Source organism: Tympanuchus pallidicinctus, unplaced genomic scaffold, assembly GCF_026119805.1.
Source record: "Tympanuchus pallidicinctus isolate F22 unplaced genomic scaffold, pur_lepc_1.0 scaffold167, whole genome shotgun sequence".
Classification (NCBI taxonomy): Eukaryota; Metazoa; Chordata; class Aves; order Galliformes; family Phasianidae; genus Tympanuchus; species Tympanuchus pallidicinctus.
The window spans coordinates 40,476-61,627 of NW_026294687.1; the positions used below are offsets into that span (position 1 = coordinate 40,476).

General features: G+C 58.7%; 3 protein-coding genes and 3 long non-coding RNA genes across 6 annotated transcripts; 2 read left to right on the plus strand and 4 right to left on the minus strand.

Moving 5' to 3' along the window:
• The first annotated feature begins 1,021 nt into the window (after nt 1-1,021).
• On the plus strand, nt 1,022-4,884 carry LOC128078269 (uncharacterized). Its single transcript, XM_052678284.1, has 6 exons — nt 1,022-1,042; nt 2,364-2,961; nt 3,091-3,119; nt 3,350-3,453; nt 3,726-3,790; nt 3,968-4,884. Exons 1-6 carry the CDS (start codon nt 1,022-1,024, stop codon nt 4,237-4,239), a joined length of 1,089 nt encoding a protein of 362 aa, XP_052534244.1. The 3' UTR covers nt 4,240-4,884.
• Nucleotides 4,885-5,445: 561 nt separating this feature from the next.
• LOC128078266 (uncharacterized) lies at nt 5,446-6,973 on the plus strand. The gene is made up of 2 exons (XR_008205514.1): nt 5,446-5,865; nt 6,217-6,973. It is a non-coding gene; the product is annotated as an uncharacterized LOC128078266 (long non-coding RNA).
• A 2,974-nt stretch (nt 6,974-9,947) lies between these two features.
• Nucleotides 9,948-14,850, minus strand: LOC128078270 (uncharacterized). Its single transcript, XM_052678285.1, has 4 exons — nt 14,605-14,850; nt 12,866-13,096; nt 10,510-11,140; nt 9,948-10,003 (listed from the first exon to the last, which is right to left on the minus strand). The coding sequence occupies exons 1-4, from the start codon at nt 14,704-14,706 to the stop codon at nt 9,948-9,950; spliced, it is 1,020 nt and encodes a 339-aa protein (XP_052534245.1). The 5' UTR covers nt 14,707-14,850.
• Nucleotides 13,348-14,330, minus strand: LOC128078268 (uncharacterized). The gene is made up of 2 exons (XR_008205516.1): nt 14,242-14,330; nt 13,348-13,604 (listed from the first exon to the last, which is right to left on the minus strand). It is a non-coding gene; the product is annotated as an uncharacterized LOC128078268 (long non-coding RNA).
• A 1,215-nt stretch (nt 14,851-16,065) lies between the features above and the next one.
• LOC128078271 (C-Jun-amino-terminal kinase-interacting protein 2-like) lies at nt 16,066-18,188 on the minus strand. The gene is made up of 5 exons (XM_052678286.1): nt 17,997-18,188; nt 17,774-17,893; nt 17,622-17,692; nt 17,416-17,514; nt 16,066-16,161 (listed from the first exon to the last, which is right to left on the minus strand). The coding sequence occupies exons 1-5, from the start codon at nt 18,186-18,188 to the stop codon at nt 16,089-16,091; spliced, it is 555 nt and encodes a 184-aa protein (XP_052534246.1). The 3' UTR covers nt 16,066-16,088.
• A 1,235-nt stretch (nt 18,189-19,423) lies between these two features.
• LOC128078272 (uncharacterized) lies at nt 19,424-20,416 on the minus strand. The gene is made up of 3 exons (XR_008205517.1): nt 20,276-20,416; nt 19,558-19,629; nt 19,424-19,489 (listed from the first exon to the last, which is right to left on the minus strand). It is a non-coding gene; the product is annotated as an uncharacterized LOC128078272 (long non-coding RNA).
• Between the last annotated feature and the right edge of the window lie 736 nt (nt 20,417-21,152).

Consider the following 21,152-nt stretch of genomic DNA (forward strand, 5'->3'; position numbering starts at 1 on the left):
CCTTCGGCCGGTGGAAGGCCCAGGGCTGGGGCTGCGGCCCCTTCCCCTGCGCGCGGCCCCGGGCTCAGCCCCTCGGTTGGGCCCTGGCGGCTGCGGTGCTGCCTCCTTACCCTGAGCTCTCGGCCTCTGAGGCTCCACTCGGAGCTCTCGGGAAACCACTGAATTCTGTGTATCCGCAGCGCTTCTTCCCTCCCCAGGCGATGCCCCAGCACTTGCACGGGGGAGGCGAGGGGCTCCCAACCTGTACCTTCTTATTCCGCAGGCAGAACTCCCGCTGTAGATACCCGGGTTACTCCAGGCCTCCCACCCGATAACGGGGGAGCCAGGAGCCATCCCAGCTTTGACTGCAGCCATCGCGTCCACCCGAGGCCGCCTCCTTGCTGGCCAGCTTTGCCTCTGCGCCCGCCCTCCTGCGTGTGCCAATGCTGCTCCGTCGTGTGCCCGCACCGTGCCCTGTGCCGTTACCACCTCCGGTCCCATCCAGCCCTGCACCCCACCACGCTCCCCAGTCCTTCCTTACGGTCTCTTCACATTTCGACACGAGCATCGCATCGTCCCCATCCTTCATCCTCAGCTCCCCCCCCCCCCCCATGACCCGCATTGCATCCCCTGCTCCCACCCTGGCACGAGGGAGCACCCTCTGGTGAACCGGAGTTTGTCGGCACGCTCGTGCCCAGGACGGTCCTTGCACCACGGATGTGCAGCGGCCACGGCTGCTCCGCGCTCCTCCGTGCTCTGCCTGCCCCCACCGGTTCTTGTTGTCACCTCCTGCTCCTCGCAGCCCGGATCTCAGAGCCGTGCCGTGAGCCAGACGCCTTCCCCTCAACCCCAAACCTTCCTTCTGTTCCATCAGCCTGGCGAGGCGGCGCGGCCGCATCCCGTGCCATCGCTGCCCTGTGCCCTGCAGCCTCTGCCACAGACACTGGGGAGTTCCACAGGCCGCCAGCCCACCCTCCTGTTCCTCACGGCTGCTTCTGCGTGGCCTCCCTGCGGTGCTGTGGGGCTGCCCGTCGCCTGCGCCATGCCGTGGGGCTTCCGTGCCGTTGGTGCATCAGCCTCGCGCCCCACGCCGTCCTCTCCTGCTGCACGCCCCATGCTTGCCGCTCGTGCACTGTCCTGCATGCCGCAGCTCACCGTGCTCCGAACCTCTGCACCAGTGCAGGTTCTGCCTAGGCTGCCCAGCTTTGTTCTGCAGCCCTGCGCCTGCACCCTGCTCCCACCTCCTCCATCCTCATCCCTATTCCCATCCCTGTTTCCATCCCCTTCCTTATCCCTATCCCCATCCCCATCTCCATCCCCAACCCATCCCTATCCCCATCCCCATCCCTATCCCTATCCCTATCCCTATCCCTATCCCCATCCCTATCCCTATCCCCAACCCATCCCCATCCCCATCCCCAACCCATCCCTATCCCCATCCCTATCCCTATCCCTATCCCCATCCCTATCCCTATCCCTATCCCCATCCCTATCCCTATCCCCAACCCATCCCCATCCCCATCCCCAACCCATCCCTATCCCCATCCCTATCCCTATCCCCATCCCCATCCCTATCCCTATCCCTATCCCTATCCCTATCCCTATCCCTATCCCTATCCCCATCCCTATCCCTATCCCCAACCCATCCCCATCCCCATCCCCAACCCATCCCTATCCCCATCCCTATCCCTACCCCTATCCCTACCTCTATCCCTACCCCTATCCCTATCCCTACCCCTCTCCCTATCCCCAACCCATCCCTATCCCTATCCCCATCCCCATCCCCATCCCTATCCCTATCCCCATCCCCATCCCTATCCCTATCCCTATCCCTATCCCTATCCCTATCCCTATCCCTATCCCTATACCCAACCCATCCCCATCCCTACCCCTATCCCCATCCCCATCCCTATCCCTACCCCTATCTCTATCTCTATCCCCATCCCTATCCCTATCCCTATCCCCATCCCCATCCCTATCCCTACCCCTATCCCCATCCCCATCCCCATCCCTATCCCTATCCCTATCCCTATCCCTATCCCTATCCCTACCCCTACCCCTATCCCTACCCCCATCCCTATCCCCATCCCCATCCCCATCCCCATCCCCATCCCCATCCCCATCCCCATCCCCATCCCCATCCCCATCCCTATCCCTATCCCTACCCCCATCCCTACCCCTAACCCATCCCTATCCCTACCCCTATCCCCATCCCCATCCCCCTCCCCATTTCCCTCTCCCCATTCCTGCAGGTAACGCAGACCCCAGCAGCCCCCACCCCCCCAGAGCAGCGCAGTCCCGCTGCCCAGCATCCCCCCGGCACGGCCGCGAGCCCCCAGCGCTCGGCGCACAGGTTGGAGTGTTCCGTGTTGCCCTGAGTGCAGGCGGCTCCTCGGGCTCCGTCTGAGGAGTTCTGGTCTCTGCCCCTTCCGCAGCTGCTTCTGGGGCGACCCACAGAGACCCCCGCCTGCAGCCGCCCTTCGCCACGAGGGGCCAGAAGCCTGCAGAGCGAAACTTTTCTGCAGGACGTTCGGTCTGGGACCGGGAAGCTGGACGCCTTCTTGCCATTTCCCAAAAGCCTTCCTCGCCCCCACCGCTGCCCCGTCCTCCCGCCCAGGGCTGGAGATGGACGGTGGGCACACAGTTCTGCCCGGCGCCCGCGCCACCGTGTGCCCCCCAGCTCCCACCGTGCCAAGCAGCTGCAGCCGTGCCTGTGTTGGAAAACACTGGGTGACCACGGGGCGAAGACCCCACGGCACCACGGCTCGTCCCAGTCAGGAAAACACAAAAGAAGGCGACACCCAACCACGGCCGTGCCGTCGCCCCGTCCCCACGGCTGCTCGGGTCTGCGCCAAACCCTGCTTCCAGCACGGAGCAGCGCCACCTCCTCAGTGCCCGTCTCCTCCGCAGCTTTATCTTCCCATCTCAGTGCCCAGCCCTTCTATTCCTCCTCCCATCCCATTTCCCATCCCTTCTATTCCTCTTCCCATCTCAGTTCCCATCCCTTCTACTCCTCCTCCTCCCATCTCAGTTCCCATCCCTTCTACTCCTCCTCCCATAGAATCATAGAATCATAGAATCATAGAATCTTCTATTCCTTCTATTCCTCACCCTCCCATCTCAGTTCCCATCCCTTCTATTCCTCCTCCCATCTCAGTTCCCATCCCTTCTACTCCTCCTCCTCCCATCTCATTTCCCATCCCTTCTATTCTCACCCTCCCATCTCATTGCCCGTCCTTTCCTCACCCTCCCATCTCATTGTCCATCCTTTCCTCCTCCTCCCATCTCATTTCCCATCCCTTCTATTCTCACCCTCCCATCTCATTGCCTGTCCTTTCCTCACCCTCCCATCTCATTGTCCATCCTTTCCTCCTCCTCCCATCTCAGTTCCCATCCCTTCTATTCCTCCTCCCATCTCAGTTCCCATCCCTTCTATTCCTCCTCCTCCCATCTCAGTTCCCATCCCTTCTATTCCTCCTCCCATCCCATTTCCCATCCCTTCTGTTCCTCATCCATCCCATTTCCCATCCCTTCTATTCCTCCTCCTCCCATCTCAGTTCCCATCCCTTCTGTTCCTCATCCATCCCATTTCCCATCCCTTCTATTCCTCCTCCTCCCATCTCAGTTCCCATCCCTTCTATTCCTCCTTTTCCCATCTCAGTTCCCATCCCTTCTATTCCCCATCCTCCCATCTCATTTCCCATCCCTTCTATTCCTTCTCCCATCTCAGTTCCCATCCCTTCTACTCCTCCCATCTCAGTTCCCATCCCTTCTATTCCTCCTTCCATCCCATTTCCCATCCCTTCTACTCCTCCTCCTCCCGTCCCATTTCCCATCCCTTCTATTCCTCCTCCCATCTCATTTCCCATCCCTTCTATTCCTCCTCCCATCTCATTTCCCATCCCTTCTATTCTCACCCTCCCATCTCATTTCCCATCCCTTCTATTCCTCCTCCTCCCATCTCATTTCCCATCCCTTCTATTCTCACCCTCCCATCTCATTGCCCGTCCTTTCCTCTCCCTCCCATCTCCTTGCCCACCCCCTCCATGGCCGGATGCACACGGAGCTCCACCATCGTGGGCTCAGGCCTTTGGGGACGGCCCCGCACGGCTCCCCACAGCAGTGAGCGCGGATCGGCCCCGGCAGTGGTCGCATCCCCCCCTCATTTCTGCTCCCACCCAGACAGAAGCTCACCGTTTCAGCTCCAGCAGCTGCTGCTACTTAACCTTTATTTTCGTTGGGTTTTTTTCTCTCAGCTGAAGCAAAGAGGGTTTTTTTGCCCCGTGTAGATAGCTCTTTTCTGACCTTAGATCTGATGGCATTGGCATCATCCACCCCGAGCATCCCGGACCCAGTGAGACGCTTCGCTTTGACAAGCCATTCAGGAGGAGGCCGAGCGCGCGGCGCCCGCTGCCCTCACTGTGATGCTCATGGCTTCTCGACATTGGGTTCCTTCTGTACAAAGGGAGACACTTCACTTCTTGGGGTTTTTGGTTTTTTGATTATTTTTTTTTTCTGGCTTCGAAGGGAATTTTTAAGAAAAAAACAAAGCAAACAAACACAAAAAAAAAAGTTGTTGGTATTTTTCCTTTGTCCAAACCAAAACCCATCGATCCTCATTTCTTCATAACCCCCCCCCCCCCTCTGTAACTCTGACGTTAGGAACAAAAGGAACCAAAACCCAACGCACTTTGTGGCTGATGGCCGTGGGCAGCCAAAGCCATTATGACTTGTGGCTGATGGCCATGGTCAACCAAAGCCAATGAGTTTTGCTGCTGATGGCCATGGGCACCAAACCCGTTGTGCTTTGTGGTTGATGGCCATGGGCAGCCAAAGCCATCGTGCTTTGTTGCTGATGGCCATAGGCAACCAAATCCATTATGCTTTGTGTCTGATGGCCATGGGCAACCAAAGCCATCGTGCTTTGTTGCTGATGGCCATGGTCAGCCAAAGTCATCATGCTTTGTGTCTGATGGCCATGGGCAACCAAAGCCGTTGTGCTTTGTGGTTGATGGCCATGGGCAGCCAAAGCCAATGCACATCATTGCTGATGGCCATGGGCAACCAGTCATGGGCAGCTAAAGCCATCGTGCTTTGTGGTTGATGGCCATGAGCAGCCAAAGTCATCATGCTTTGTTGCTGATGCCCATGGGCAACCAAAGCCAATGCACATCATTGCTGATGGCCATGGGCAACCAAACCCATTGTGCTTTGTGTCTGATGGCCACGGGCAACCAAAGTCATCGTGCTTTGTTGCTGATGGCCATAGGCAACCAAATCCATTATGCTTTGTGTCTGATGGCCATGGGCAGCCAAAGCCATCGTGCTTTGTAGTTGATGGCCATGGGCAACCAAATCCATTATGATTTGTTGCTGATGGCCATAGGCAGCCAAAACCATTGTGCTTTGTGTCTGATGGCCATGGGCAACCAAATCCATTATGCTTTGTGTCTGATGGCTATAGGCAGCCAAAGCCATCGTGCTTTGTAGTTGATGGCCATGGGCAACCAAAGTCATCATGCTTTGCTGCTGATGGCCATGGGCAGCCAAAGCCAATGCAGATCATTGCTGATGGCCATGGGCAACCAAAGCCATCATGCTTTGTTGCTGATGCCCATGGTCAACCAAAGTCATTATGATTTGTTGCTGATGGCCATGGTCAACCAAAGCCAATGCACATCATTGCTGATGGCCATAGGCAATCAAATCCATTATGCTTTGTGTCTGATGGCCATGGGCAACCAAAGTCATTATGATTTGTTGCTGATGGCCATGGTCAATCAAAGCCAATGCACATCATTGCTGATGGCCATGGGCAACCAAACCCATTGTGCTTTGTGTCTGATGGCCATGGGCAACCAAAGCCAATGGGCATCATTGCTGATGGTCATAGGCAGCTAAAGCCATCGTGCTTTGTGGTTGATGGCCGTGAGCAGCCAAAGTCATCATGCTTTGTTGCTGATGGCCATGGGCAGCCAAAGCCATCGTGCTTTGTGGTTGATGGCCATGGGCAACCAAAGTCATTATGATTTGTTGCTGATGGCCATGGGCAGCCAAAGCCAATGCACATCATTGCTGATGGCCATGGGCAACCAAACTCGTTGTGCTTTGTTGCTGATGGCCATGGTCAACCAAAGCCAATGCACATCACTGCTGATGGCCATGGGCAACCAAACCCATTGTGCTTTGTTGCTGATGGCCATGGGCAGCCAAAGCCAATGCACATCATTGCTGAAGGCCATGGGCAACCAAACCCGTTGTGCTTTGTGGTTGATGGCCATGGGCAACCAAAGTCATTATGATTTGTTGCTGATGGCCATGGTCAACCAAAGTCATCGTGCTTTGTGTCTGATGGCCATGGGCAGCCAAAGCCATCATGCTTTGTAGTTGATGGCCATGGGCAACCAAAGCCAATGCACATCATTGCTGATGACCATGGGCACCAAACCCGTTGTGCTTTGTGTCTGATGGCCACGGGCAGCCAAAGCCCCCGTGCTTTGTTACCAGCGGCCCCCAGCTCGGTCAGCAGCGCCGTGCGGCCCGGTTTTCTTCCTCCAGCACACGTGCATCCCCCATTGCTGGCCTGCATGCAGACATGTGCGTGTATCCCCACACGCGCGCGGCCCCCCGGGCACGTGCACACTCACCAGGACTCTGCATGTGCATCCACACGCCTGCACCTCGCACACGCGTGCGCGGAGCCGCGGGCCTCGTCCCACCTCCGCCCTCGATCCCACCCGGACGAACTCACCTGTGGGTTTTTTTTTTGGTTTGTTTTGTTTCGTTCCGTTTTTAATTTTACAGGGTCAGTTTGACTTCACCCTTAATTTTGTATGGATTTTCGGAGGAGATTTCTCCTTCTCCAGAGTCATGGAGGTGTGGCCATTCGCCTCCCGCCCTTGACGTTGTGATACACATCCCCCACAGAGATCTATGTTTCTTATATTATATTATTATTATTATTATTATGTAATAAATTTATAAGAAAGCTTCACGTCGTTCCTCGCTCTCTGACCCCACGGGTCCCCACATCCCATTGAGGTCCCCACGTCCCATTGGGGTCCCCACGTCCCATTGGGGTCCCCATGACCCATTGGGTTCCTCCATGTCCCATTGGGATCCTCCACGTCCCATTGGGATCCTCCACATCCCATTGAGGTCCCCACGTCCCATTGGGGTCCCCACGTCCCATTGGGGTCCCCATGTCCCATTGAGGTCCCCACGTCCCATTGGGATCCTCCACATCCCATTGGGATCCACCATGTCCCATTGGGTTTCTCCACATCCCATTGGGATCCTACATGTCCCATTGGGTTCCTCCACTTCCCATTGGGTTCCTCCATGTCCCATTGAGGTCCCCATGTCCCATTAGGGTCCCCAAGTCCCACTGAGGTCCCCACGTCCCATTGGGGTCCTCCACATCCCATTGGGATCCCCCATGTCCCATTGGGTTCCTCCATGTCCCATTGGGATCCTCCATGTCCCATTGGGATCCTCCATGTCCCATTGGGTTCCTCCATGTCCCATTGGGATCCTCCATGTCCCATTGAGGTCCCCATGTCCCATTAAAGTCCTCCATGTCCCATCAAAGTCCTCCATGTCCCATTGAGGTCCCCACATCCCATTGGGGTCCCCATGTCCCATTGGGGTCCTCCATGTCCCATTGAGATCCTCCATGTTCCATTGGGTTCCTCCATGTTCCATTGGGGTCCTCCATTTCCCATTGGGGTCCCCACGTCCCATTGGGGTCCCCACGTCCCATTGGGATCCTCCACATCCCATTGAAGTCTCCAGGTCCCATTGGGTTTCTCCATGTCCCATTAAGGTCCTCCACGACCCATTGGGATCCTCCACATCCCATTGGGGTCCCCATGACCCTTAGGGCTCCTCCATGTCCCATTGGGTTCCTCCATGTCCCATTGGGATCCTTCACATTCCCTTGAGGTCCCCACGTCCCATCAAAGTCCTCCACGTCCCATTGGGGTCCCCACGACCAATTGGGATCCTCCACATCTCATTGAGGTCTCCACGACCCATTGGGATCCTCCACGTCCCATTGGGTTTCTCCATGTCCCATTGGGATCCTCCATGTCCCATTGGGTTCCTCCATGTCCGATTGGGATCCTCCATGTCCCATTAGGGTCCTCCATGTCCCATTAAGGTCCTCCATGTCCCATTAAGGTCCTCCACGTCCCATTGGGGTCCTCCACATCCCATTGGGATCCTCCACATCCCATTGGGATCCTCTATGTCCCATTGGGGTCCCCACGTCCCATTGGGTTCCTCCATGTCCCATTGGGATCCTCCACATCCCATTGGGTTCCTCCATGTCCCATTGGGGTCCCCACGTCCCATTGGGTTCCTCCATGTCCCATTGGGATCCTCCATGTCCCATTGGGATCCTCCATTTCCCACTGAGGTCCCCACGTCCCATTGGGTTCCTCCATGTCCCATTGGGATCCACCATGTCCCATTGGGTTCCTCCATGTCCCATTGGGATCCACCATGTCCCATTGGGTTCCTCCACTTCCCATTGGGTTCCTCCATGTCCCATTGGGTTCCTCCATGTCCCATTGGGATCCTTCACATCCCATTGAGGTCCCCACGTCCCATTGGGGTACCAGAGTGCCTTTGAGGTCCCCACGACCAATTGGGATCCTCCACATCTCATTGAGGTAGCCATGTCCATTGAGGTCTCCACGACCCATTGGGATCCTCCACATCCCACTGGGGTCCCCATGTCCCATTGGGATCCTCCACGTCCCATTGGGATCCTCTATGTTCCATTGGGATCCTCCATGTCCCATTGGGGTTCCTCCATGTCCCATTGGGATCTTCCATGTCCCATTGAGGTCCCCACGTCCCATTGGGATCCCCACGCAGAGACACATTGAGAGCGATGGAGACACTTTGAGACCCATAGAGACACGTTGGGACCCATAGAGACACATTGGGAGCCATAGAGACACCTTGAGAGCCATAGAGAAACATTGGGACCCATAGAGACACATTGGGACCCACAGAGACATGTTACGACCATAGAGACAGATAGAGACCCATAGAGACACATTGGGACCCATAGAGACACACTGGGACCCATTGGGACCCATAGAGACACATTGAGAGCCATAGAGACACGTTGGGGACCCATAGAGACCCATAGAGACACATTGGGACCCACAGAGACCCATAGAGACACGTTGGAACCCATTGGGACCCATAGAGACACCTTGGGATCCATTGGGACCAATGGATACACATTGAGAGCCATAGAGACACATTGGGACCCATAGAGACCCATTGGGACCCATAGAGACACATTGGGACCCATTGGGACCCACAGAGACACGTTGGGACCCATAGGGACACATTGGGACCCATTGGGACACCTGGAGAGCCATAGACACAGATTGAGACTCATAGAGACACATTGGGACCCATAGAGACACGTTGGGATCCATTGGGACCCATGGAGTCACACTAAGAGCCATAGAGACACATTGGGACCCATAGAGACACACTGGGACCCATTGGGACCCATAGAGACCCGTTGGGACCCATAGAGACCCATAGAGACACATTGGGACCCATAGAGACACATAGAGACACATTGGGACCCATTGGGACCCATAGAGACCCATAGAGACACATTGGGACACATAGAGACACATGGGAAGCCATAGAGACACGTTGGGATCCATAGAGACACGTTGGAACCCATAGGGACCCATTGGGACCCACAGAGACACATTGGGACCCATAGAGACACACTGGGACCCATAGGGACCCACAGAGGCACCTTGAGAGCCATAGGGCACGTCCAGCCATGGGTGCAGCTTCTCCTCCTTCCTCCTCTCGCTGCTCCTTCCTTTCTTCTCCATTCCCCCCCCATCTGCCCTCATCACCCCCCAACCCCCCCCCAGCCCCCCCCCAATTTCTGTGAGCCGCGCTCACACCAAGCATATATTTTATGGAAGGACCAAGTGGATGACAAGGCGCTGGGGGGGGGAAGTGGAGGGCGAACCTTAACAGGGGGGGGGTGGTTTAGACATGTTGGGACCCATAGAGACCCATAGAGACACATTGGGACACATAGAGACATGTTAGGACCATAGAGACACATAGAGACCCATAGAGACCCATAGAGACACATTGGGAGCCATAGAGACACACTGAGACCCATTGGGACCCATAGATAAATGTTGAGACTCATAGAGACACATTGGGACCCATACAGCAGGTCGCACAGGTTGGCATCCAGGCAGGTCTCTGCCCCCCACACCTCAGATGCTGATAGACCTGGATCAGGTCTCCTCCCAGCCTTCTTTCCTCCATGCTGAACAGACCCAGTTCCCTCAGCCTTTCCCCATAGCAGAGATGCTCCAGGCCCCTCACCATCTTTTGGCCCTCCGCTGGACTCTTCCCAAGAGCTCCCTGTCTGTTTTGTGCTGGGGAGCCCAGAACTGGACGCAGTGCTCCAGGTGAGGCCTCAGCAGGGCAGAGCAGAGGGGGAGGATCGCCTCCCTTGACACATTGGGACCCATAGAGACACTTTGGGACCCATAGAGACACAATGGGACCCATAGAGACACACTGGGACCCATAGAGACACATTGGGACCCATAGAGACACAATGGGACCCATAGAGACACATTGGGACCCATAGAGACACAATGGGACCCATAGAGACACATTGGGACCCATAGAGACACGTTGGGACCCATAGAGACACAATGGGACCCATAGAGACACATGGGGACCCATAGAGACACATTGGGACCCATAGAGACACGTTGGGACCCATAGAGACACATTGGGACCCATAGAGACACGTTGGGACCCATAGAGACACACTGGGACCCATAGAGACACATTGGGACCCATAGAGACACGTTGGGACCCATAGAGACACAATGGGACCCATAGAGACACAATGGGACCCATTGGGACCCATAGAGACACAATGGGACCCATAGAGACACAATGGGACCCATAGAGACACGTTGGGACCCATAGAGACACAATGGGACCCATGGAGACACATTGGGACCCATAGAGACACAATGGGACACATAGAGACACACTGGGACCCATAGAGACACATTGGGACCCATAGAGACACTTTGGGACCCATAGAGACACGTTGGGACCCATAGAGACACTTTGGGACCCATAGAGACACGTTGGGACCCATAGAGACACAATGGGACCCATAGAGACGCGTTGGGACCCATAGAGACACAATGGGACCCATAGAGACACGTTGGGACCCATAGAGACACGTTGGGACCCATAGAGACACATTGGGACCCATAGAGACACAATGGGACCCATAGAGACACGTTGGGATCCATAGAGACACAATGGGACCCATAGAGACACGTTGGGACCCATAGAGACACAATGGGACCCATAGAGACACAATGGGACCCATAGAGACACACTGGGACCCATAGATACACATTGGGATCCGTAGAGACACACTGGGACCCACTGGGAGTCATAGAGACACAATGGGACCCATAGAGACACAATGGGACCCATAGAGACGCGTTGGGACCCATAGAGACACAATGGGACCCATAGAGACACACTGGGACCCATTTGGACCCATAGAGACACATTGGGACCCATAGAGACACGTTGGGACCCATAGAGACACACTGGGACCCATTGGGACCCATAGAGACGCGTTGGGACCCATAGAGACACATTGGGACCCATAGAGACACACTGGGACCCATAGAGACACATTGGGACCCATAGAGACACACTGGGACCCATAGAGACACAATGGGACCCATAGAGACACAATGGGACCCATAGAGACACGTTGGGACCCATAGAGACACAATGGGACCCATAGAGACACATTGGGACCCATAGAGACACATTGGGACCCATAGAGACACGTTGGGACCCATAGAGACACAATGGGACCCATAGAGACACAATGGGACCCATAGAGACACAATGGGAGCCATAGAGACACGTTGGGAGCCATAGAGACACATAGAGACACATTGGGACCCATAGAGACACAATGGGACCCATAGAGACACGTTGGGACCCATAGAGACACGTTGGGACCCATAGAGACACATTGGGACCCATAGAGACACAATGGGACCCATAGAGACACATTGGGACCCATAGAGACACGTTGGGACCCATAGAGACACAATGGGACCCATAGAGACACATTGGGACCCATAGAGACACAATGGGACCCATAGAGACACATTGGGACCCATAGAGACACATTGGGACCCATAGAGACACAATGGGACCCATAGAGACACATTGGGACCCATAGAGACACATTGGGACCCATAGAGACACGTTGGGACCCATAGAGACACATTGGGACCCATAGAGACACATTGGGACCCATAGAGACACATTGGGACCCATAGAGACACAATGGGACCCATAGAGACACGTTGGGACCCATAGAGACACATTGGGACCCATAGGGACCCATTGGGACCCATAGAGACACGTTGGCATCCATAGGGACCCATAGGGACCCACAGAGGCACCTTGAGAGCCATAGGGCACGTCCAGCCATGGGTGCAGCTTCTCCTCCTTCCTCCTCTCGCTGCTCCTTCCTTTCTTCTCCATTCCCCCCCCATCACCCTCATCCCCCCCCCTCCCCCCAGCTGCCCTCATCACCCCCCAACCCCCCCCCCCCCCCCCCCAATTTCTGTGAGCCGCGCTCACACCAAGCATATATTTTATTGAAGGACCAAGTGGATGACAAGGCGCTGGGGGGGGGAAAGTGGGGGGCGAACCTTAACCGGGGGGGGGGGGGGGTGTTTTAGACATGTTGGGACCCATAGAGACCCATAGAGACACATTGGGACCCATAGAGACATGTTAGGACCATAGAGACACATAGAGACCCATAGAGACACGTTGGGACCCATAGAGACACATTGGGAGCCATAGAGACACACTGAGAGCCATAGAGACACATTGGGACCAATAGGGACCAATTGGGACCCATAGAGACCCGTTGGGACCCATTGGGACCCATAGAGGCACCTTGAGAGCCATAGAGACACATTGGAACCCGTGGAGACCCATAGAGACACATTGGGACCCATAGGGACACCTGGAGAGCCATAGACACAGATTGAGACTCATAGAGACACATTGGGACCCATAGAGACACGTTGGGATCCATTGGGACCCATGGAGTCACACTAAGAGCCATAGAGACACATTGGGACCCATAGAGACACGTTGGGATCCATTGGGACCCATAGAGACATCTTGAGACCCATAGAGACACATTGGGACCCATTGGAACCCATAGAGACACGTTGGGACCCGTTGGGACCCATAGAGGCACCTTGAGAGCCATAGAGACACATTGGGACCCATAGAGACACATTGGGATCCATTGGGACCCATGGAGACACATTGAGAGCCATAGAGACACATTGGGACCCATAGAGACACACTGGGACCCATTGGGACCCATAGAGACCCGTTGGGACCCATAGAGACCCATTGGGACCCATAGAGACACATAGAGACACATTGGGACCCATTGGGACCCATAGAGACACATAGAGACACATTGGGACCCATAGAGACCCATAGAGACACATTGGGACCTATAGAGACCCATAGAGACACATTGGGACTCATAGAGACACATGGGAAGCCATAGAGACACGTTGGGATCCATAGAGACACGTTGGGACCCATAGGGACCCATTGGGACCCATAGAGACACATTGAGAGCCATAGAGACACACTGGGACCCACAGAGACACATTGGGACCCATAGAGGCACCTTGAGAGCCATAGCGACACATTGGGACCCATAGAGACACATTGGGACCCATAGGGACCCACAGAGGCACCTTGAGAGCCATAGGGCACGTCCAGCCATGGGTGCAGCTTCTCCTCCTTCCTCCTCTCGCTGCTCCTTCCTTTCTTCTCCATTCCCCCCCCAGCTGCCCTCATCACCCCCAACCCCCCCCCCCAGCCCCCCCCCAATTTCTGTGAGCCGCGCTCACACCAAGCATATATTTTATTGAAGGACCAAGTGGATGACAAGGCGCTGGGGTTGGGAAGTGGGGGGCGAACCTTAACCGGGTGGGGGTCGGGGTTTAGACATATTGGGACCCATAGAGACCCATAGAGACACATTGGGACCCATAGAGACATGTTAGGACCATAGAGACACATAGAGACCCATAGAGACACATAGAGACACATTGGGAGCCATAGAGACACGTTGGGGACCCATAGAGACACGTTGGGACCCATAGAGACACATTGGGACCCATTGGGACCCATAGAGACACGTTGGGACCCATTGGGACCCATAGAGGACACGTTGGGATCCATAGAGACCCGTTGGGACCCATAGGGACCCATTGGGACCCATTGGGACCCATAGAGACACATTGAGAGCCATAGAGACACATTGGGACCCATAGAGACACCTTGAGAGCCATAGAGACACATTGGGACCCATAGAGACACGTTGGGACCCATAGGGACCCATTGGGACCCAGAGAGGCACCTTGAGAGCCATAGAGACACATTGGGACCCATAGAGACACCTTGAGAGCCATAGAGACACATTGGGACCCATAGAGGCACCTTGAGAGCCATAGAGACACATTGGGACCCATAGAGACACGTTGGGACCCATAGAGACACATTGGGACCCATTGGGACCCATAGAGAGCCATAGAGACCCATTGGGACTCATAGAGACACATGGGGAGCCATAGAGACACATTGGGACCCATTGGGACCCACAGAGACACGTTGGGACCCATAGAGGCACCTTGAGAGCCATAGCGACACATTGGGACCCATAGAGACACACTGGGACCCATAGGGACCCACAGAGGCACCTTGAGAGCCATAGGGCACGTCCAGCCATGGGTGCAGCTTCTCCTCCTTCCTCCTCTCGCTGCTCCTTCCTTTCTTCTCCATTCCCCCCCCCAGCTGCCCTCATCACCCCCAACCCCCCCCCCAGCCCCCCCCCAATTTCTGTGAGCCGCGCTCACACCAAGCATATATTTTATTGAAGGACCAAGTGGATGACAAGGCGCTGGGGGGGGGAAAGTGGGGGGCGAACCTTAACCGGGGGGGGGTCGGGGGGGTGCTTTGTACAAGTGACAGCTGCTCGGGACGCCTCGCGGTGGTGGCGGAGGGGGGAGATAAATATCGGAACATCGAGCGGCGGCACGAAACGAGCACGGGTCGGAATGGGGGGCCGGCAAGCAAAAGAAATCACCAGGCACAGCAATGGGGGGGGGGTTGAACCGTCCCCCCCCCCTCCCCTTCCCCTTCCCCTTCCCCTTCCTCTTCCTCTTCCTCTCCCCCCCCCCCCCCCCCGCCCGCGGGTTTTCCTCTCTTGGTTTGAATACATTCAGGCCCGGGGGGGGGGAGGGGGGGGTTATTGGGGATGGGGTTGGGGTCCCAGCGCCGGCCCCTCTGCCCCCCCCCCGGCACGGACCCAGAATGGGGTTGGGGGGGGGCAGCGTGAGGCTGGGGGCGAGGGGGGGGGGGGGAAGGGGAAGCCCTGCAGCCAGGGGGGGGGGGCATCGTGTGAAGGCAGGAGGGAACCTTTGAGGAGGGGGGTTGGGGGGGGGGCATTGCGGAGCTGGGGGGCAGCGCGAGGGTGAAGTTCGGCCCCACACACGGATGCCCCCCCCACTGCCCACCCCCCACCACCTCCCCCCCCCCCCCCGCTTCCCCCCACTGTGGGACCCCCAGGGCTGCCCCCCCCCCCCCCATCCTGCTCACCCCAACACCTCCCCTCCCCGTCCCCCATTCTGTGCCTGCGTCGGTTTCTCAAGCAGGGGGGCGGCCAACGCTCCCCCCCCCCCTCCTTCCATCCCTCTCCCCCCCCCCCCCCTCAAACGCCGTGTTGCCCCCTCCCCACACGAGCACAGCGCGGCCCCGGCCCCCAGCCCTCAGCCCCAGGGGGGAAGCAGTGAGGATGCGCGGTGATGGGAGCGGGAGGAGCCAAGCCGGCTGCCGTTGGGGTCAGACAGAGTCTCTGGGGGGGGGGGGGGGGGGGGAAGAGCAGAAGACCCCCCCCCCTTCCCCCCCCCCCCCCACTGGCCCCCTTACTCCAGGTAAATGTCCTCTGTGGGGCAGGCGTACTCCAGGTGCTCCTGGTAATATTCCTGAAACGCGCGGCTGCCACGGCAGGGGCGACTCAGGGAGGGGAGCGCAACCTGACCCCTGACCTCTGACCCCTGACCCCTGACCCTTGACCCCCGGCCCATCTGCCCCCCCGAGAACTCCCCCCCAACCCCATCCCCCCAGCCACTCCCCAGGACCCCCAGCCCCAGCCCCATCCCATCCCCCATCCTCCCCGCAGGACCCCCCCCCCCCCCCATCCCCCATTCTCCCCCCACGACCCCCCATTCTGTCCCCCCTCAACTCCCAGCCGTGGCTCCGTTTGCACCCCAACATCCCCCATCCACCCCCCACCCCAATCCCCATGTCCCGTCCCCCCCCCTAAGACCCCCACCCACCCCCCAGAACCCCCATCCCCACTCCCCACATCTCCCACCCTGCCCCCAGGAACCCCACAACCCCCCATCCCCCATCCTCCCCCCAGGACCCCCCATTCTGTCCCCCCTCAACCCCCAGCCCTGGCTCCATTTGTACCCCAACATCCCCCATCCACCCCCCACCCCAATCCCCATGTCTGTCCCCCCCCCCAAGACCCCCACCCACCCCCCAGGACCCCCATCCCCACCGCCCCCATCCCCCATCCACCCCCCATCCAAATCCCCATGTCCCCCCCCCCCCCGAGACCCCCACCCTCCCCCCAGGACCCCCATTCCCACCCCCCCCACATCCCCATCTGCCCCCCACGACCCCCCATTCTGTCCCCCCTCAACCCCCAGCCGTGGCTCCATTTGCACCCCAACATCCCCCATCCACCCCCCATCTCAATCCCCATGTCCCCCCCCCCCCGAGCCCCCCTCCCACCCCCAAGGACCCCCATCCCTCATCCACCCCCAATCCCAATCCCCATGTCTCCCCCCCCCCCCCCCCGCACCGAGACCCCCGCCCACCCACCAGGACCCCCATCCCCACCCCCCCCATCCCCCATCCACCCCCCATCCCAATCCCCATGTCCCCCACCCCCCCCCGAGACCCCCACCCACCCCCAGCACCCCCCCCCCCCTCATCCCCCACCCTCCCCCCGGGACCCCCATCCCCACCCCCCACATCTCCCACCCTCTCTCCAGGACCCCCCCCCCATCCCCCATCCTCCCCCCAGGGCCCCCATTCTGTCCCCCCTCAACCCCCAGCCGTGGCTCCATTTGCACCCCAACATCCCCCATCCCCCCCCCATCCCAATCCCCATGTCCCCCCCCCCCCCAGAGACCCCTGCCCCCCATCCCCCCCCCCGAAGACCCCCCCCCCCCCACCTACCCGACGCACTCGGCGACGTGCCGCATGGATTCCTGGGAGACGAAGACATGGCAGGCGAAGCGGCTCAGCACCGGGTGCTTGGTGATGAACCCAAAGTAGCTGCAAGGGGGGGGGGGGGGGGGGGGGCACAAGGTGAGGCTGGGGGGGGGGTCCTGTGGGTCGGGAGACCCCCGTGATGCACCATGGGATTGGGGGGGGGGGCTCACCAGCTGTTACGGGGGTGGCAGCCGCAGAAGGAGATGTTCTTCATCTGGAAGAAGTGGCTGCAGCGCTCGAACTGGAAGGGAAGAGCCCAAAAGCTGCAGCGTGGGGTGGATTTGGGACCCCCCCCCCCCTTTCCTTCACACCCCCCTTTCACCTCCTCATCCCGGCTGAACTCATTGACCGTCAGGATGAGTTTGATGCCCTGCAATGTGATCTCCAGGTCGCAGCTGGCCGGGGGGCGCAGGTGAACCGTCAGCTTCCTGGTGGTGGCAATCTATGGGGGGAAGGGGGGAAAGGGGGGGGGGGGGGATTTGGGGGTCTCAAACGGTCAAAATCGGGGCCGGCCCCCCCCCCCCCGGTGCCCCCCCCGGCTTCACCTTCTGCATGGCTGCGCACAGGATGCCGTTGCCCTGGTGGTACGGCACCTCCACCGAGCCCAGGAACTGAACGTTGAAACGCTCCACCCAGCAAGGGTTCCTCTTGAGGCCTGGGTGGAAAAAAGGGGGGGTGGGGGGTGAGGGGGGGGTGGGGAGACGGCGCCGGGACCCACGGCAGCCTGCCGGCCCCATGGGGGGGTGGGAACGCAGGGGGTGTGGGGAGCCAACAGGATGTGGGGCCTCCAGGGGATGCGGGAATCCAATGGGATGTGGGACCCCAATGGGATGTGGGGACCCAACGGGATGTGGGGCCTCCAGGGGATGTGGGACCCCATGGGATGTGGGAACCCAATGGGGTGTGGGACCCCAATGGGATGTGGGGCCTCCAGGGGATGTGGGACCCCATGGGATGCAGGAACCCAATGGGATGCGGGAACCCAACAGGATGTGGGACCCCTGGGGGATGTTGGACCCCAATGGGATGTGGGAACCCAACGGGGTGTGGGAACACAGGGGGTGGTGGGACCCCAATGGGAAGAGGGAACCCAATGGGATGTGGGGCCTCCAGGGGATATGGGACCCCAATGGGATGTGGGAACCCCAGGAGATGTGGGAACCCATGGGATGTGGGACTCCAATGGGATGTGGAAATACAGGGGGTGGTGGGAACCCAATGGGATGTGGGGCCTCCAGGGCATGCAGGAACCCAATGGGATGTGGGGACCCAACGGGATGTGGGACCCCAACAGGATGTGGGAACTCAATGGGATGTGGGACCCCAAGGGATGCGGGAACCCAATGGGGTGTGGGAACACAGGGGGTGGTGGGAACCCAATGGGATGTGGGGCCTCCAGGGGATGTGGGAACTCAATGGGATGTGGGAACCCCAGGAGATGTGGGACCCCAATGGGATGTGGGAACACAGGGGGTGGTGGGACCCTAATGGGAAGAGGGAACCAAATGGGATGTGGGGCCTCCAGGGGATGTGGGAACTCAATGGGATGTGGGACCCCAATGGGATGTGGGAACACAGGGGGTGGTGGGAAGCCAAGGGGATGTGGGGCCTCCAGGGGTTGTGGGAACCCATGGGATGTGGGAACCCAACAGGATGTGGGACCCCAATGGGATGTGGGGCCTCCAGGGCATGCAGAACCCCAATGGGTTGTGGGACCCCATGGGATGTGGGAACACAGGGGACGGTGGGAAGCCAAGGGGATGTGGGGCCTCCAGGGGGTGTGGGACCCCAATGGGATGTGGGGCCTCCAGGGGATGCAGGAATCCAATGGGATGCGGGACCCCAACAGGATGTGGGGCCTCCAGGGGATGTGGGGACACCATGGGATGCAGGAACCCAATGGGATGTGGGAACACAGGGGGTGGTGGGAAGCCAAGGGGATGTGGGGCCTCCAGAGGATGTGGGAGCCCATGGGATGCGGGACCCCAATGGGACGTGAGGCCTCCAGGGGATGTGGGAACCCAATGGGTTGTGGGACCTGAAGGGATGTGGGACCCTGGGGGATGCGGGAACCCATGAGATGTGGGACCCCAAGGGATGTGAGACCCCATGGGATGTGGGGCCTCCAGGGGATGCAGGACCCCAATGGGATGAGGGACCCCAATGGGATGTGGGACACTTGGGGGATGTGGGACCCCAATGGGATGTGGGGCCTCCAGGGGATGTGGGAACTCAATGGGATGTGGGAACCCAATGGGATGCGGGAACCCAATGGGATGCGGGAACCCAATGGGATGTGGGAACCCAATGGGATGCGGGAACCCAATGGGATGTGGGACCCCAACAGGATGTGGGAACACAGGGGATGGTGGGAAGCCAAGGGGATGTGGGGCCTCCAGGGGTTGTGGGAACCCATGGGATGTGGGAACCCAACAGGATGTGGGACCCCAATGGGATGTGGGGCCTCCAAGGGGATGCAGGACCCCAATGGGATGCGGGACCCAAATGGGATGCGGGAACCCAATGGGATGTGGGACCGCAAGGGATGTGAGGACCCCATGGGATGTGGGATACCTGGGGGATGCAGGAACCCAATGGGATGCGGGACCCCAATGGGATGTGGGGCCTCCAAGGGAGGTGGGACCCCAATGGATTGTGGGACCCGAATGGGATGTGGGGCCTCCAGGGCATGGAGGAACCCAATGGGATGTGGGGACCCAACGGGATGTGGGACCCCAAGGGATGCGGGAACTCAATGGGATGTGGGACCCCAATGGGATGCGGGAACACAGGGGGTGGTGGGACCCCAATGGGAAGAGGGAACCCAATGGGATGTGGGGCCTCCAGGGGATGTGGGAACTCAATGGGGTGTGGGAACCCAATGGGGTGTGGGAACCCAACGGGGTGTGGGAACACAGGGGGTTGTGGGAACCCAATAGGATGCAGGGCCTCCATGGGATGTGGGAACCCATGGGATGCAGGAACCCAATAGGATGTGGGATCCCAAGGGAAGTGGGAACCCAATGGGATGTGGGACACCCAGGAGATGAGGGAACCCAATGGGATGTGGGACCCGAACAGGATGTGGGGCCTCCAGGGGATGTGGGAACACAGGGGGTGGTGGGACCCCAATGGGATGTGGGGCGACCAGAGGATGTGGGAACCCAACGGGATGTGGGACCCGAACGGGATGTGGGGCCTCCAGGGGATGTGGGAACACAGGGGGTTGTGGGACCCCAAAGGATGTGGTACCCCAAGGGATGTGGGAACCCAACGGGATGTGGGACCCCAATGGGATGTGAGACCCCATGGGATGTGGGTCCTCCAAGGGGATGCAGGACCCCAATGGGACGCGGGACCCCAATGGGACGTGGGGCCTCCAGGGGATGTGGGAACCCAATGGGTTGTGGGACCCCAAGGGATGTGGGACCCTGGGGGATGCGGGAACCCATTGGGATGTGGGACGCCAAGGGATGTGGGACCCATGGGGGATGAGGGAATTCCAACGGGATGTGGGAACGCATGGGATGTGGCACCCCATGAGATATGGGGCCTCCAGGGGATGCGGGACCCCTGGGGGATGTAGGACCCCAATGGGATGTGGGGCCTCCAGGGGATGAGGGAACCCAATGGGATGTGGGACCCCGATGGGATGTGGGACCCCTGGGGCAGGAACCCAACAGGATGTGGGATCCCAAGGG

Excerpts from the sequence above, each read along its gene's own strand:
- LOC128078269 (XM_052678284.1), top strand. The coding sequence starts at position 1,022 with ATGCCGTGGGGCTTCCGTGCC. Across the intron at positions 1,043-2,363 it reads TGCCGTGGGGCTTCCGTGCC|GCGGCTCCTCGGGCTCCGTC; the intron begins GTTGGTGCATCA and ends CCCTGAGTGCAG. Across the intron at positions 3,120-3,349 it reads TCAGTTCCCATCCCTTCTAT|TCCTCCTCCCATCTCAGTTC; the intron begins TCCTCCTCCCAT and ends TCCATCCTTTCC.
- LOC128078270 (XM_052678285.1), bottom strand. The coding sequence starts at position 14,706 with ATGGGTCTCTATGGCTCTCTATGGGTCCCAATGGGTCCCAATGTGTCT. Across the intron at positions 13,097-14,604 it reads GTGTCTCTATGGCTCTCAAG|GTGTCCCTATGGGTCCCAAT; the intron begins GTGCCTCTATGG and ends ATGGCTCTCCAG. Across the intron at positions 10,004-10,509 it reads GTCTCTATGGGTCCCAATGT|GTTCGCCCTCCACTTCCCCC; the intron begins GTCAAGGGAGGC and ends CCCCCTGTTAAG.
- LOC128078271 (XM_052678286.1), bottom strand. The coding sequence starts at position 18,188 with ATGGGGCCGGCAGGCTGCCGTGGGTCCCGGCGCCGTCTCCCCACCCCC. Across the intron at positions 17,515-17,621 it reads TGCCACCCCCGTAACAGCTG|CTACTTTGGGTTCATCACCA; the intron begins GTGAGCCCCCCC and ends CCCCCCTTGCAG. Across the intron at positions 16,162-17,415 it reads CACGTCGCCGAGTGCGTCGG|CCGCGCGTTTCAGGAATATT; the intron begins GTAGGTGGGGGG and ends CTGCCGTGGCAG.